Below are 14,504 nucleotides of genomic sequence, written 5' to 3'. Positions count from 1 at the left end.
GGACAAGTCCAGTTTTTCTGTAGAGCCTCTCAAGTTGGTGACAGCAGCAGTGGAAGTTCACGTGTAAACCAGAGCAGCAAATCAGGTCCAAATGTGTTGTTCACAGTGAGTGGGATCATCAGTGTGCTGCTATGTTAACCTCCTGCAGCAGGATGTCTTTGGTCAGAGAATGGATAGATCACGAAGTCATTGTTGAGTTTAGGGAGACAGTAGACAGTTGGAGGAGGTTCAGCCAGTTGACACACAGTAGATAAAATAACTGAAGGCAGGAGCAGACACCTGTATGACTTTCCACCTCTCACATAGATTATTTCCCTGGGCAGCGCCACAGGGCTGGTAGATGTAAACAAAGCTGGAGGAGAGGATTTATTAATCTGAGAAAAGTAACAGAGTTGTGTCTTGATGCTCAATCATCCAGGTACGTAAATCCCAAAAAGCTTGATTCTGTTCATCTGGATGTTTTCAGTGGGAGAAACGTTTCATCATCATCAGGTGACTTCTTCAGTCTCAGCTGACTGCAGGTTTCAATCTTATAAACAGGACATTTGTATGACTGAAACCAGCCCACTGAAGGAACAATGGGCTGGGAGGTCAGTTCATTGATCATTGGTACGCATATTGTCAGGACCATTGATCAATGGTTGTTGATCAATGGTCATGAGTCCAGTTGACAGAGAGCTGGGGAATGGCTGCAATCACAGCATGTAAGATGGTGACAAATGTACCCTTAGGCCCCTCCTCCATTCAGAGATGGTCTTTCCCTTTTCACATAAATGGCCTCCTTGACTCCGCCCTCAAACCAGCGTTCACATTTACTCAGGACCTTCTTGATGTGAAGTTCTTCTGCTTCGCTGGCTGCTGTGTCTGTGGGGATGGTGTTTGTTCTGTGTTGTTGTGTCCTGATGACGCCCAGTTTGTGCTCCAGTGGATGATGAGAGTCAAACCTTAAATACTGATCTGTATGTGTAAACAGAGTGAACCTTTAAGACCAGTTGTCTGTACGATCAACTCAGTCACCTGAAACATCTCCAAGTTTCTGGCTTTGATCATCAACCTGTTGGTAGTTCAGCTCTGAACACCAGTGAAATGTTTCTCCCACTGAAATCGCTGCATTCATATGAACAGAATCAACGTTTTGGGATCATGGAGTTGTGGACAAAGTCTCAGTTAATCAGATAAAGTCAAACCTATAATTGCTGAAGAGATCGTGGATCATATGCTCCTTGATCATAAAGAAGTGGATGTTGTGTAGACTAAAGTTCAGAGTGGTGGGTCATTCATAAAGTATTCTGTTCCAGCTGCTGGAGGACAACATCATCACTTTTGTGAAGAACGAGCTGAAGAAGATCCAGAAGGCTCTGAATCCAAATAAGCCCCAGTGCTTGGAGTTTCAGAGGGAGGATGATGCGCAGAGGAGCAGCAGAGGGGCATTTGTGAAGATCACAGTGGACTTCCTGAGGAGAATGAAGCAGGAGGAGCTGGCTGACCGTCTGCAGAGCAGTAAGAGGATTTATCTAAAGGTTTAAGCTGCTGGATAAATGAGAGACTTGTGACACCAGTGTGTTCAGTCATTTCTCAGTGGGTCAGAAATGATCATCAGCATTTTGTAAAATCTGATTGTTGAAGTTGTATTTTTATTATTATTATTATGGTTCAGAACTTCCAGCTGCAGTTCGTCATCGTAACCTTAAATCTGCTCTGAAGAAGAAGTTCCAGTGTGTGTTTGAGGGCATCGCTAAAGCAGGAAACCCAACCCTCCTGAATCAGATCTACACAGAGCTCTACATCACAGAGGGAGGGACTGCAGAGGTCAATGATGAACATGAGGTCAGACAGATTGAAACAGCATCCAGGAAACCAGACAGACCAGAAACAACCATCAGACAAGAAGACATCTTTAAAGCCTCACCTGGAAGAGATGAACCAATCAGAACAGTGCTGACAAAGGGAGTGGCTGGCATTGGGAAAACAGTCTTAACACAGAAATACAGCCTGGACTGGGCTGAAGACAAAGCCAACCAGGACATCCAGTTCATATTTCCATTCACTTTCAGAGAGCTGAATGTGCTGAAAGAGGAAAAGTTCAGCTTGGTGGGACTTGTTCATCACTTCTTTACTGAAACCAAAGAAGCAGGAATCTGCAGCTTTGAAGACTTCCAGGTTGTGTTCATCTTTGATGGTCTGGATGAGTGTCGACTTCCTCTGGACTTCCACAAAACTACAGTCCTAACTGACCCTAGAAAGTCCACCTCAGTGGATGTGCTGCTGATAAACCTCATCAGGGGGAAACTGCTTCCCTCTGCTCGCCTCTGGATAACCACACGACCTGCAGCAGCCAATCAGATCCCTCCTGACTGTGTTGGCATGGTGACAGAGGTCAGAGGGTTCACTGACCCACAGAAGGAGGAGTACTTCAGGAAGAGGTTCAGAGATGAAGAGCAGGCCAGCAGGATCATCTCCCACATTAAGACATCACGAAGCCTCCACATCATGTGCCACATCCCAGTCTTCTGCTGGATCACTGCTACAGTTCTGGAGGATGTGCTGGAAACCAGAGAGGGAGGACAGCTGCCCAACACCCTGACTGAGATGTACATCCACTTCCTGGTGGTTCAGGCCAAAGTGAAGAAGGTCAAGTATGATGGAGGAGCTGAGACAGATCCACACTTGAGTCCAGAGAGCAGGAAGATGATGGAGTCTCTGGGGAAACTGGCTTTTGATCAGCTGCAGAAAGGAAACCTGATCTTCTATGAATCAGACCTGACAGAGTGTGGCATCGATATCAGAGCAGCCTCAGTGTACTCAGGAGTGTTCACACAGATCTTTAAAGAGGAGAGCGGACTGTACCAGGACAAGGTGTTCTGCTTCATCCATCTGAGTGTTCAGGAGTTTCTGGCTGCTCTTCATGTCCATCTGACCTTCATCAAGTCTGGACTCAATCTGCTGGAAGACAAACAAACAACCTCCCAGAAGTCTGAAACAGGAGACTCTGCAGAGAAACACTTCTACCAGAGTGCTGTGAACAAGGCCTTACAGAGTCCAAATGGACACCTGGACTTGTTCCTCCGCTTCCTCCTGGGTCTTTCACTGCAGACCAATCAGACTCTCCTACAAGGCCTATTGTCACAGACAGGAAGTAGTTCAAAGACCAGTCAGACTCTCCTACGAGGTCTGCTGACACAGACAGGAAGTAGCTCACAGACCAGTCAGGAAACAGTCCAGTACATCAAGAAGAAGCTCGATGAGAAGCTGTCTGCAGAGAAAAGCATCAATCTGATCCACTGTCTGATTGAACTGAATGATCGTTCTCTAGTGGACGAGATCCAACAATACAGGACTTCAGGAAGTCTCTCCACAGGTAAACTGTCTCCTGCTCAGTGCTCAGCTCTGACCTTCATGTTACTATCATCAGAAGAAGATCTGGATGAGTTTGACTTTAAGAAATACTCTGCTTCAGAGGAGGCTCTTCTGAGAATGCTGCCAGTGGTCAAAGCCTCCAACAAAGCTCTGTAAGTACACATGAAATCATCGCTTAAACTCATTGCTTAAAATCTTATAATGAATAAAAATCTTAAAACCATGGGAAACAAATCAGAAATGCTGAGTTCAAAGAAGAGTTAAAAACATAAAAATAGTGAATTAAATGATCATCAGTCACTCAGTAAATATTTTTTCAGTCCAGTAGGACGTGTCAGTATTTCTGACACATTTTCATCTGTAGCTCTTATCAAAGTACAATCCAGACGCAGCCAATAAGAACATGAGCTCTGATCCTTCAGCTCCTCTGACAGATTTATTATCCTCAGTTTGTTCACTTGTCTCCAACTGAAGGAGTTTGTTTTTTATCTCACGTTCAGTGCACACTCTCCCTTTTTTATTCTAAATTTCTGCTGTGGCTGTCCTGTTTTCATCCAGTACAGAGAGAAAAACACAGGCTTCATAACTGAAATTGCCTCTAAGGTCCTGTTTCTTGACAGTATTCATATCTAACTGTAAGGCTTCCATAACCAGGGTTCCCAAAGAATTACAGTGGGTTCTCTCTGGGTCCTCTACAGTTTCCTCCCAATGTCCAAAGACATCCAGTTAGGTTACCTGGTGATCTAAACTTCATACAGGTGTGAGTGAGAGTGGTTGTCTGTAGGGATGGGTATTGATAAGATTTTCACGATTCTGATTCCATTTTCGATTCTGTTTAACGAGTCGATTCTTTATCGATTCTCTTATCGATTCTTATTTTTAAAAAAGGAGAACACTAAGGTCGATTAGCTTAGAACTTTGTTTTATATTTTCTCTTTGAACAAAATAGAAATTTAGGAGTAATATAGCCTGACAAACCCAATAGTGAGACCTTAAGAGATCCACAGCCTACGGCTCTTCGATGGGGTGTCACAGGGTTCCCAGGAAAAAAAATTGTAAATGTAAAGTAATAAAATAAATATTCTTCTGTAGCAATAACAAAGTATAACATAAATTATTCTGTAGCAATTACACAAGAATATCCAGTAATGTCCCTGCCTACAATTAAACACATTCACTTACCGAAAATCGGGGGCATCTGCTGTGGCAAGTGGGTGCAAGCCTTTGACTACAAACTTAGACACTGCTCGGTGACATTAGTCTATCCTGGCCTGAAAGGAGACGCTACCGGTAGACTGCAGCGAGAACTGCCAGCATCTCAGCCAGACTCTGTCTCTCTCATCGTGGTCACCTAAATGCACAGTAATGGCAGGTTTGTAATAAGGCAGATCGCGCTAACATAATATGCACTGTTAGTTGATTATTTACCTGCCGCATTAACGGGAGAGGACGTGCAAACGTTACCGCTGCTGCTGAGTTGAGATTCACGAGTCCGGAGCGGAATTAAAAACACAACATTTATTTAAAGTTATCGCGTGTTTTGTGAGCAAATGCTTTTGCATATTCATAGTGTTTCCTCCCTTCAATTAAATATCTACCGTATTTCCCGGACTACAAAGCGCACCTGAATATTAGCCGCACAAGCTAAAATCAGGGGAAAATCCTGTTTTGTACATACATTAGCCGCACCTGACTAAAAGCCGCAGGTGTTTCAATGTTGACTTATCATATGTAAGAGAATATGCACAAAGCGAATTGTCAGGAAAGAGATGGCTGTTTGGAGACACACCCCTTTTATTAATATTTTGAAAAACAAGTTATGGGTACATATTTGCATAACTTTTTAGGTATATGTACAAGTAGCAGTAATTACAAGTACAAAACATGTACTGTGCTTCATAAACGAGTAACAAATGTAGTACATAACAATAACCTACAGCACACCAGAACAATTGATTCGGACTACCTTTTAGGCTCAGGTGCAGTGACACGGCTTTAACAAGAAGAAAAGTCAGTCATTCACCACCATCTTTCTCTTCTTCCTGCGCAATAAAACCACCAAAGTCCTCTCCTCCAGTGTCAGAAACGAACAGGCTCAGGATGGCTTCGTCATCCACTCTCCACTTCTCTCCTTCGTTGTCACTTTCAAAACCAACCAAACAAATCCTCGTTGTCAGTGTCAGAGTCGAACACCCTCAGAAGGGCCGTGGCGGTGTCCTCCTCTCCATCAGGCAGCAGTCCAGCCCTTCGAAATCCGTTGGTGATCGTGGATGTTTTCGCACTTTTCCACGCTGTCAGAATCCAATGGTGGAGTTGGGCATAACTTGCTTAACAGCGGAACAAACAAAACAAATCCGCTCATGGACAATAAATAGAAAAGCCGCACCTGACTAAAAGCCGCAGGGTTCAAAGCTTGTGCAAAAAGTAGCGGCTTATAGCCCGACAATTACGGTACTTTGCAAGTTGCCCTGTTGTCATCCATTCTCGTAAAGTATAACCAAACTTTTGAGCATTTGAGCCGCTTAGGCGCCTTGTTTCCTGCCAGGTAAATGACTCTCCACAACGTGGTGATGTCATTCGGGGCGACTGGAATCGATAAGGGAATTGTTTGAAAAAATGGCAAACAATTCCAAGGAATTGAAACAGTGAGAACTGGTTCTTGTTGAGAACCGGTTCCCACTGTTTCAATTCTCAACAAGAACCAGTTTTCGATACCCATCCCTAGTTGTCTGTCCCTCTGTGGGCTAAGTGGAAGAGACTGGATGGATCTCTGCTTGGCCTTTGATATTTCCTGACAGCAAACATTCTCCATGAACTCTGTTTCAGCTCATCTCCGTTATACACACCTTTGACATAAAGAGTTTTATACAGCTAGTGTTTAAAATCCAGTGTTCCTCACAGTACACAGGTAATGAGCATAATAATTACTGAATTAGTAAAATTTTCTAAAATAATTGTTTTAGTTAATATTGTGTGAGGGTGTACACAGAATTATTACCTCAGTAGGTAGAGTGGTTGCCCACTGGTCGGTACCATGTGGTAGGTACCCCTGAGCAAGGTACCATCAAGGTACCAATAGTGGGCACTGGATTGGTAGCACTCATAGTCTCATAAGTTTAAAATAAAATTTAAAAAAAGGTTCAACATATAAACAGATTTCATTTGATCAAATATATTGTATGTTTTTTGTTTTGTTTTGTTTTTTTCCTTTCTCTCACAGACTGAGCAGCTGTAACGTCTCAGAGGAAGGCTGTGAAAATTTGTTGTCAGTGGTCAGCTCCCAGTCCTGTAGTCTGAGAGAGCTGGACCTGAGTACCAACAGCCTGAAGGCTTCAGCAGTAAAGCTTCTGTCTGCTGCAGTGGCGAGTCCACATGCCAACCTGAATGTTCTGAGGTCAGATCAATTTGTATTCTGTTTAGTTCTGTTTGTTTATACAGGTCCTTCTCAAAAGAATTAGCATATTGTGATAAAGTTCATTATTTCCTGTAATGTACTGATAAACATTAGACTTTCATATATTTTAGATTCATTACACACAACTGAAGTAGTTCAAGCCTTTCATTGTTTTAATATTGATGATTTTGGCATACAGCTCATGAAAACCCAAAATTCCTATCTCAAAAGTTGCAGAGTAAAAAGAGGTTAGTTTATTTTGGAGTAGAGCTCCATTTATTAAGAAAATGTTAAAAAGACAGGAACACTCTTTAGAGGTTTGTGGGTGGCTCTTAAAAGAGCCGTTGTGGGGAAGTCGTTCAGACTTCAAACAGGCTACTCCTTTGGTTGCCAAGACACAGCTCCCTCTGCCGAGAAGTGAGCCATGAACTTCTACCTCACCAGGACAGCCTCTCTGGAGGAGTTGTTTGCTGCCACACGACCCAGGCCTTGCAACGGCTCCACCACAGCAGGCGCCACACCTCCCACAGCAGGCGCCACACCTCCCACAGCAGGCGCCACACCTCCCACAGCAGGTGCCCCTCTCTCGTCCACACAGCGCAGAAAGTTGTGGAGAACACACGTTGCCTTCACACACTTCTCCGCAATTTCAGGACGGAGCTCCATGGCGCGCCGATACAACCTCCACTGTGAGGAGAGGATACCGAAGGCATAGCACATCCATGTTAGCAGTGTATAAACTATCGTTTATACACTGCTAACATGGATGTGCTATGCTATCAGTAAACACCGACAGCATTCACTGTTAGCATAGCACATCCATGTTAGCAGTGTATAAATGGATGGTTTAGCATATATTAGCGCAGGTATCAATAAAGGACTACCGTATTAAACACTTTTACTAACCTCAGGCAGATGGACAGGCGCTCTGCAGGTGGGATTGAGCGCCTATAATTGGTGTCTAGGCGGGCAATTCTGGGACCGACACAGGAAAGCAGGTCCTCAAACTGGCCGAGTGACAGACGATGATATCGCTGGGATCTGCCGTCATCCAGGCTCCTGTAGCAAATGGTCAACTTCCTCCCACATCCCTCCCACATTTCCGGTTCACGCGCGTTAAAATATGATATTTTGGGGCACGGGGGATTTTTCTTGGACACGCGTAGAGGTTGCGAATGTGCAGGCGTCAAGTTAGGGGCGTTTTGGGATTTTTTCACGCGCCCATCGCGTTCGGTGTGAACACACGGTAAGTTATAGTGAAGTTTTACTAACCTGCTCAGCACAAGACAATAAGCTATTGCACCCTGATTACATGTTAACAACAATCTTTATTCATGTTTTTATCTTCAGACTTAACATCTGTGAACTCTCAGAGGAAAACTGTGAAGCTCTGTCCTCAGTTCTCAGCTCGCAGTCCTCTAGTCTGACAGAGCTGGACCTGAGTATCAGAATGCTACAGGATTCAGGAGTGAAGCTTCTGTCTGCTGGACTACAACGTTTAAACTGTAAACTGAATACTCTGAGGTCAGATCAGAAAACATTTTGTTTTTAGAATTATTAATTAAAGTTCATCCATATGATGTTGTATCTTAGTATTTAATGGTTAAGTCTAATTGTTGAATGTTGTCATTGGGTTTCTTAACTTTGTAGTCTTGGTTCAAGCAGTAGGATCAAAGCCATTCCTTTGTCCCTGACCACCTCTCCAGCCGCTTTGTGCTGGGGGAGGTTTTATTGCAGATTAATTCTATCTGAAAGATCTGTTTCTTGTGATGTTGCTTCCTGCTTTTATGACCCTTTTGGTGAGCAGGAAGTCATGCATACAGAGACACATGCATACAGAGAGACACACATTCTCTCTCTCTCTCTCTCTCTCTCTCTCACACTCACACTCACACTCACACTCACACTCACTCACACACACACACACACACACACACTCTTGCACATGCATATATGTGCTTACACATACACACACATAGTGCCTTATCATAGAACCATTGGGGGGCTTTACGGAAGGAGGTGCTTGTGCTGTGACGTTTATTGTAACAGTTTTTCAATAAATAGGTGCAAGGGAAACTGCCCTTTGAAGGATTTTGGCTTCAAGAGCTTGTTCTTGACCAAAAACTTCCCTCGCTAGCGGGTTGAAAATGTTCTGTTATGTCTTGTTTTCTTCATGATGAATAAGTCTCTAAACTAGCTGGGCTTGTGGAAACACAGACCCAACATTAATGTTTCCTTTAAAAATAGAAATTCAAGATTTAATGTTGTGAAATGTATTAACAAACTCAACATGAGTATTTGTTTTATAGATTGTCTTTTATTTTTCAGACTGAGTGGCTGTAACCTGTCAGAGAGAAGCTGTGAAGCTCTGTGCTCAGTCCTCAGCTCCCAGTCCTCCAGTCTGAGAGAGCTGGACCTGAATAACTCTGACCTGCAGGATTCAGGAATGAAGCTTCTGTCCGCTGGACTAAAAAGTTCACAGTGTGCAGTGGAAACTCTCAGGTCAGGATTCAAACTTTTCCACAGATGATCATTTGAAATGTGAATTAAATTATTGTATAAATAGGTAACCTTAATACAGCTGTCAAGTGAACTTCTATTTACATTTGACTGGATAATTGGACTCTGAATTACTTTTAAAAGTTGTTATAGTCATGTCTTTGTTTATCTAAAAAAAACTTCATGTAATGCCTAATTTAATACAGGGTTCTGGTGCCGATGTGGGGGAGGGGACTTGCCCGGTACAATCTACCTACTACTAACAACCTCATCCAGATTTCTTCCTTACCAACCCTGATAAGATGTAGTGCAGATGTACTGCAGTAGCCTTATAGGTCAAATTAGTTTCACCTGTCAAAGGTAGCTCCACTAGATGGTGTCACTTGTTATTTGTGGGATGATTTTAGTAGCCTGAACAGCTGCTCAAAGGAAAGGTTATTTTTTATTATTAATAGTAGTATTATTAGTATTATTTTTATTATTTTAACTATTAAGTCCGGGCTGCTGTGTTTGCTTCAGATTACTTCTCATCCCCTACCTAACCCTGTCGCTTGTCACGTGCTCCATAATGTTGTGCTGTGGACATTTATGTGCTTTTTGTGCAGAGGAGTTTTTTGGTTTCCTGTTCTCATGCTGTCCTCCCATAGGAGCCCAGCATGAGTAGAGGTCTCTTTTTTTTCCTCTTGTACTTTCCCATTGTACTGTATATTTCAGTGTTTTTCTGTAACGCTACCGATCTCTGACTTGTATCCCCATGTGATGTCTGTGTAGTGTGTGTAAGGTCGGGGGGGGGGGTCCCATTTCACTGCAGGGCAACCTGCATGCGGCGAATAAAGCCTTGATTGATTGATTGAATATTGGGATTTAAATATATATATTCTTAGTGCTTATTTGCTGATTATATTGTTTTATGTATAACAGAGGGCCAGGTTTGAGTGTAAACTAGGTCGCAGGCTGACAGGAAACTGCATCCTGTTGCAGAGCATATGAGGTGCAGACAGAAAGTGAAACTAAGCAGAGTGTTTGATCCAAACTTAAAGTGTGCGAGATGTGCAGAGAAAGTATATAATAATCAGGCTGGCTGCTACTGCTTCAGACTTGAGCTGGTGTCTCTGTCTCTGTCTCTCTCTCAGTCCCCATTCCCAGGAATGTAAAATAAAGATCATTTTTTGGGTTAGACCACTTTGAGCCTGTTCAAAGAAAAGAAAAATTGTGCATATTGGATGAATTCTAAATTATCTGTTCGCCGAATTAATGATTTTCACCGTCAAATTGGCTCAGTAGTGGTGAAATTAAACTAAATTAGATTAAGTAAGTAGATTTCAGGTGACATGTCCATGATAATTTTGGTTAATTTGGGATAAATAAAAGTAAAATTTGGGAATATTTGATGCAAGCTTATTGTTGTTAATACTGGGGTGAAGTTCAAAGTTGTTGTGACGTGTGTTTGAAGTTGGTGTGTTATGTGTTGTTGAAATTTAAATATATATATTTAATGCTTATGTGCTGATTTTTACATATAAAAGAGGCCGAACTCTTGGTACAGTCTGTGCCAAAAGTACTGACAGGATACTGCATGCTTTTGCACAGGACCAGAAAGTGAAACTAAGCAGAGTGTTTGATCGAAACTTGAAGTAGGTGTGATGTTTGGTACATAAATAACCTGTGTTGGGTCTGTGCTTCCACAAGCCCCGCTGGTTTAGAGACTTATTCATCATGAAGAAAACAAGACAGTCAGCGATCGATTGTTTTACTTGCAAAGGAGGCCTCGTTGGTGTCTACCACGAAAATGACCCCAAATCCAGCCTCCTCTCGCTGCCTTTTATTGAGAACGTTCACACAATAAACAATAGTTTAAAAACACCTCCCCTCATAACCCCCCTTGGTTACAAAGACAAGGCACTGTATGCATGTGTGTGTGTGTGTGTTATGCGGGAATATGTGTGTGTATGTGACCTCCTGCTGACCAAAAAGGGTCTGTAAAAGCAGGAAGCAACATCACAAGAAACAGATCTTCCAGATAGGATGTATCTGCAATAAAACACTAGTGAGAAGAGATGAACCCGGCCACACTGAATTGAAGGGTGTTGGTGAGGTCATTATTCTAATGACCTCACCAGGGGGAATTGTTAGATTATAATATTATTTTATGCCATGTTATACCCCTAATTAAAGATTGTGAATTATTATGTAGTTTTAGTTTGCATTATTCTCCTGAATTAGAAGAAGCTGATAACTATTGCATTAGTTAAACTGATGTGCATTATATTAAACTGTTGACTTATTGTGAATGAATGATATTGTTTTATGATGCATTATACTGCTGAGTTATAAGAAATACTGTTTGCAGAAAAGTCATTGCCTTATTTGTCTGATTAGAAGAGAACAGAACATACTGGAGTTTTCTGCCCCATCTCAGCAGGAGCAGATAGACAGGGAGCCAAGGTCGTAGCTTAGGCGCTGTGTGAGAGAAAGCATGTGAATGTTTAGGCTTTTTATGATAAGGTGGAGGCACCAGAGGCTATAAGAGTTTGAGCAATACTCCACCATTTTGAGATCTGAGGCTGTCTGCATCAGTGTCCATCTCCCACGTGTGTGATCATTAAACTCATCGTTTGACTCAACCCGACCGGACCAGTGTTGTTATTGTGGTTTTTTCTCTTGTCTCCATCCCCAATAATTTTGAACCTTAACAACCCCCACCCAGAACCTCGAGAATTTGGAGAGAGGGACAAAAGGAAATTCCTTTCATCACAGAGTTAAAACAATGTAGAGATGGTAAGCATAAAATAACAATTCACTTTAACAACCTGGCTTCCCGTTTCTGCTTGAGACTAGCTGATGTCATCTCTGTGCTCAGTCTCCATATCCCGGAATATGTAAAATTAAAGTTAATTTTTAAAGCAAAAGACCACTTTGAGCCGTGTCTTTTTTTAGCTGTAAAGAATACAAAAGAACTGGGATCTAATAGTGTGTGTGTGTTACATCAGCCAAGAAAAGAGATTAGATTAGGGCATTTGGATAATTGATTAGAGATAACATCAGATAAATAAACTGGTGGTTAGAGTACACAGTGATGTTTTTTAAATTATTTAAATTATTCTAGGACGGAAATTGGACTTCCAGGGGTGAAAAGTTCTGAGTGTTACGGCTCCATCTTGCTTTAAGTAAAGCTTCAAATGCCAGTGGGATACTGAGACGTTTTGTTAAGTGGAGCTCCGTATCAAGTCGCGAGGACCATTAATTAGGGCTTAGAAATTTGACCGCTATCGGTGAGGGCGTTCCCGAAGCAGGTTGATTAACCAGCAGGGTGGGCGAACCTGGGCCTTAGAGGCTTTTAAATTATTCAAAAAGTTTGGTGTATCGGTACTGAAGTTTTGAAGATGAAGTGAAGATGCTATATGGTAATGGAAATAATCTATCTTGGCAGTCAGTGGCAGTCTTTTGAGATATATATCTATATATCTCTATCTATCTATCTATATAGAGATATATATATATATATATATATATATATAGATAGATATATAAAAAAACACCCAGCACGCCCCTGCGGGCGGTTTATCCTTCAAGCTCGGGTCCTCTACCAGAGGCCTGGGAGCTTGAGGGTCCTGCGCAGTATCTTAGCTGTTCCCAGGACTGCGCTCTTCTGGACAGAGATCTCCTATGTTATTCCCGGGATCTGCTGGAGCCACTCGCCTAGCTTGGGAGTCACTGCACCTAGTGCTCCGATTACCACGGGGACCACCGTCACCTTCACCCTCCACATCCTCTCGAGCTCTTCTCTGAGCCCTCGGTATTTCTCCAGCTTCTCGTGTTCCTTCTTCCTGATATTCCTGATATTGCTGATACAGCATGTCATTCGGAACCGCTACATCGATCACTACGGCCGTCTTCTTCTGTTTGTCTACCACCACTATGTCCGGTTGGTTAGCCACCACCATTTTGTCCGTCTGTATCTGGAAGCCCCACAGGATCTTAGCTCGGTCATTCTCCACCACCCTTGGGGGCATCTCCCATTTTGACCTCGGGACTTCCAGGTTATACTCGGCACAGATGTTCCTGTACACTATGCTGGCCACTTGGTTATGGCGTTCCATGTATGCCTTGCCTGCTAGCATCTTGCACCCTGCTGTTATGTGCTGGATTGTCTCTGGGGCATCTTTACACAGCCTGCACCTGGGGTCTTGCTTGGTGTGATAGACCCCAGCCTCTCTGGATCTTGTACTCAGAGCTTGTTCTTGTGCTGCCATGATTAGTGCCTCTGTGCTGTCTTTCAGTCCAGCGTTGTCCAGCCACTGGTAGGATTTCTGGATATCAGCCACCTCCTCTATCTGCCGGTGGTACATACCGTGCAGGGGCCTGTCCTTCCATGATGGCTCCTCGTCTCCCTCCTCTTTCTTGGGTTTCTGCTGCCTGAGGTATTCACTGAGCACTCAGTCAGTTGGGGCCATCTTCCCAATGTATTCTTGGATGTTCGTTGTCTCATCCTGGACTGTGGTGCTGACACTCACCAGTCCCCGGCCCCCTTCCTTCCGCTTAGCATACAGCCTCAGGGTGCTGGACTTGGGGTGAAACCCTCCATGCATGGTAAGGAGCTTTCTTGTCTTTATGTCAGTGGCTTCTATCTCCTCCTTTGGCCAGCCTATTACCCCAGCAGGGTAGCTGATCACGGGCAGGGCGTACGTGTTGATGGCCCGGATCTTGTTCTTACCATTCAGCTGACTCCTCAGGACTTGCCTGACCCTCTGCAGGTACTTGGTGGTTGCAGCCTTTCTAGCGGCCTCTTCATGGTTCCCATTTGCCTGCGGGATCCCCAGGTACTTGTAACTGTCCTCTATGTATGCAATGTTGCCTTCTGGTAGTTCAATCCCCTCAGTTCTGACTACCTTCCCTCTCTTTGTTACCATCCGACTACACTTCTCCAGTCCAAACGACATTCCAATGTCATTGCTGTATAGCCTGGTAGTGTGGATCAGTGAATCGATGTCTCGTTCACTCTTGGCATACAGCTTGATGTCATCCATGTACAGGAGGTGGCTGACAACTGCTCTGTTCCGTAGTCGGTATCCATAGCCAGTCTTGTTAATGATCTCACTGAGGGGGTTCAGGCCTATGCAGAACAGCAGTGGGGACAGAGCATCTCCTTGGTAGATCCCGCACTTGATGGTGACTTGTGCTATGGGCTTGGAGTTGGCCTCTAGTGTTGTACGCCACATCCCCATTGAGTTCCTGATGAAGGCTCTTAGGGTCC

General features: G+C 43.5%; 2 protein-coding genes across 2 annotated transcripts in view; one reads left to right on the top strand and one right to left on the bottom strand.

Moving 5' to 3' along the window:
- Positions 1–14,504, bottom strand: part of LOC146577094 (protein NLRC3-like) — a 222,326-nt gene that overhangs the window by 110,932 nt on the left and 96,890 nt on the right. The gene's annotated exons all lie outside the window — the stretch shown is intronic.
- The window catches only part of LOC146577096 (protein NLRC3-like), a 37,799-nt gene that overhangs the window by 3,642 nt on the left and 19,653 nt on the right, over positions 1–14,504 (top strand). Inside the window, exons 4-9 of the mRNA XM_085268150.1 lie at positions 1,299–1,500; positions 1,658–3,115; positions 3,170–3,509; positions 6,578–6,751; positions 8,102–8,275; positions 9,080–9,253. Of these exons, the coding sequence (XP_085124276.1) occupies positions 1,299–1,500; positions 1,658–3,115; positions 3,170–3,509; positions 6,578–6,751; positions 8,102–8,275; positions 9,080–9,253 (2,522 nt within the window). The remainder of the gene's footprint in view (positions 1–1,298; positions 1,501–1,657; positions 3,116–3,169; positions 3,510–6,577; positions 6,752–8,101; positions 8,276–9,079; positions 9,254–14,504) is intronic.

The sequence above is a fragment of the Mchenga conophoros genome, linkage group LG3 (genome assembly GCF_057382185.1).
Source record: "Mchenga conophoros isolate Kocher_MC1m ecotype Shallow Benthic linkage group LG3, M_conophoros_male_GT1.1, whole genome shotgun sequence".
NCBI lineage: Eukaryota > Metazoa > Chordata > Actinopteri > Cichliformes > Cichlidae > Mchenga > Mchenga conophoros.
The sequence above is the reverse complement of the archived record's forward strand: the minus strand, read 5'-3'. Positions and strand labels throughout refer to the sequence as shown.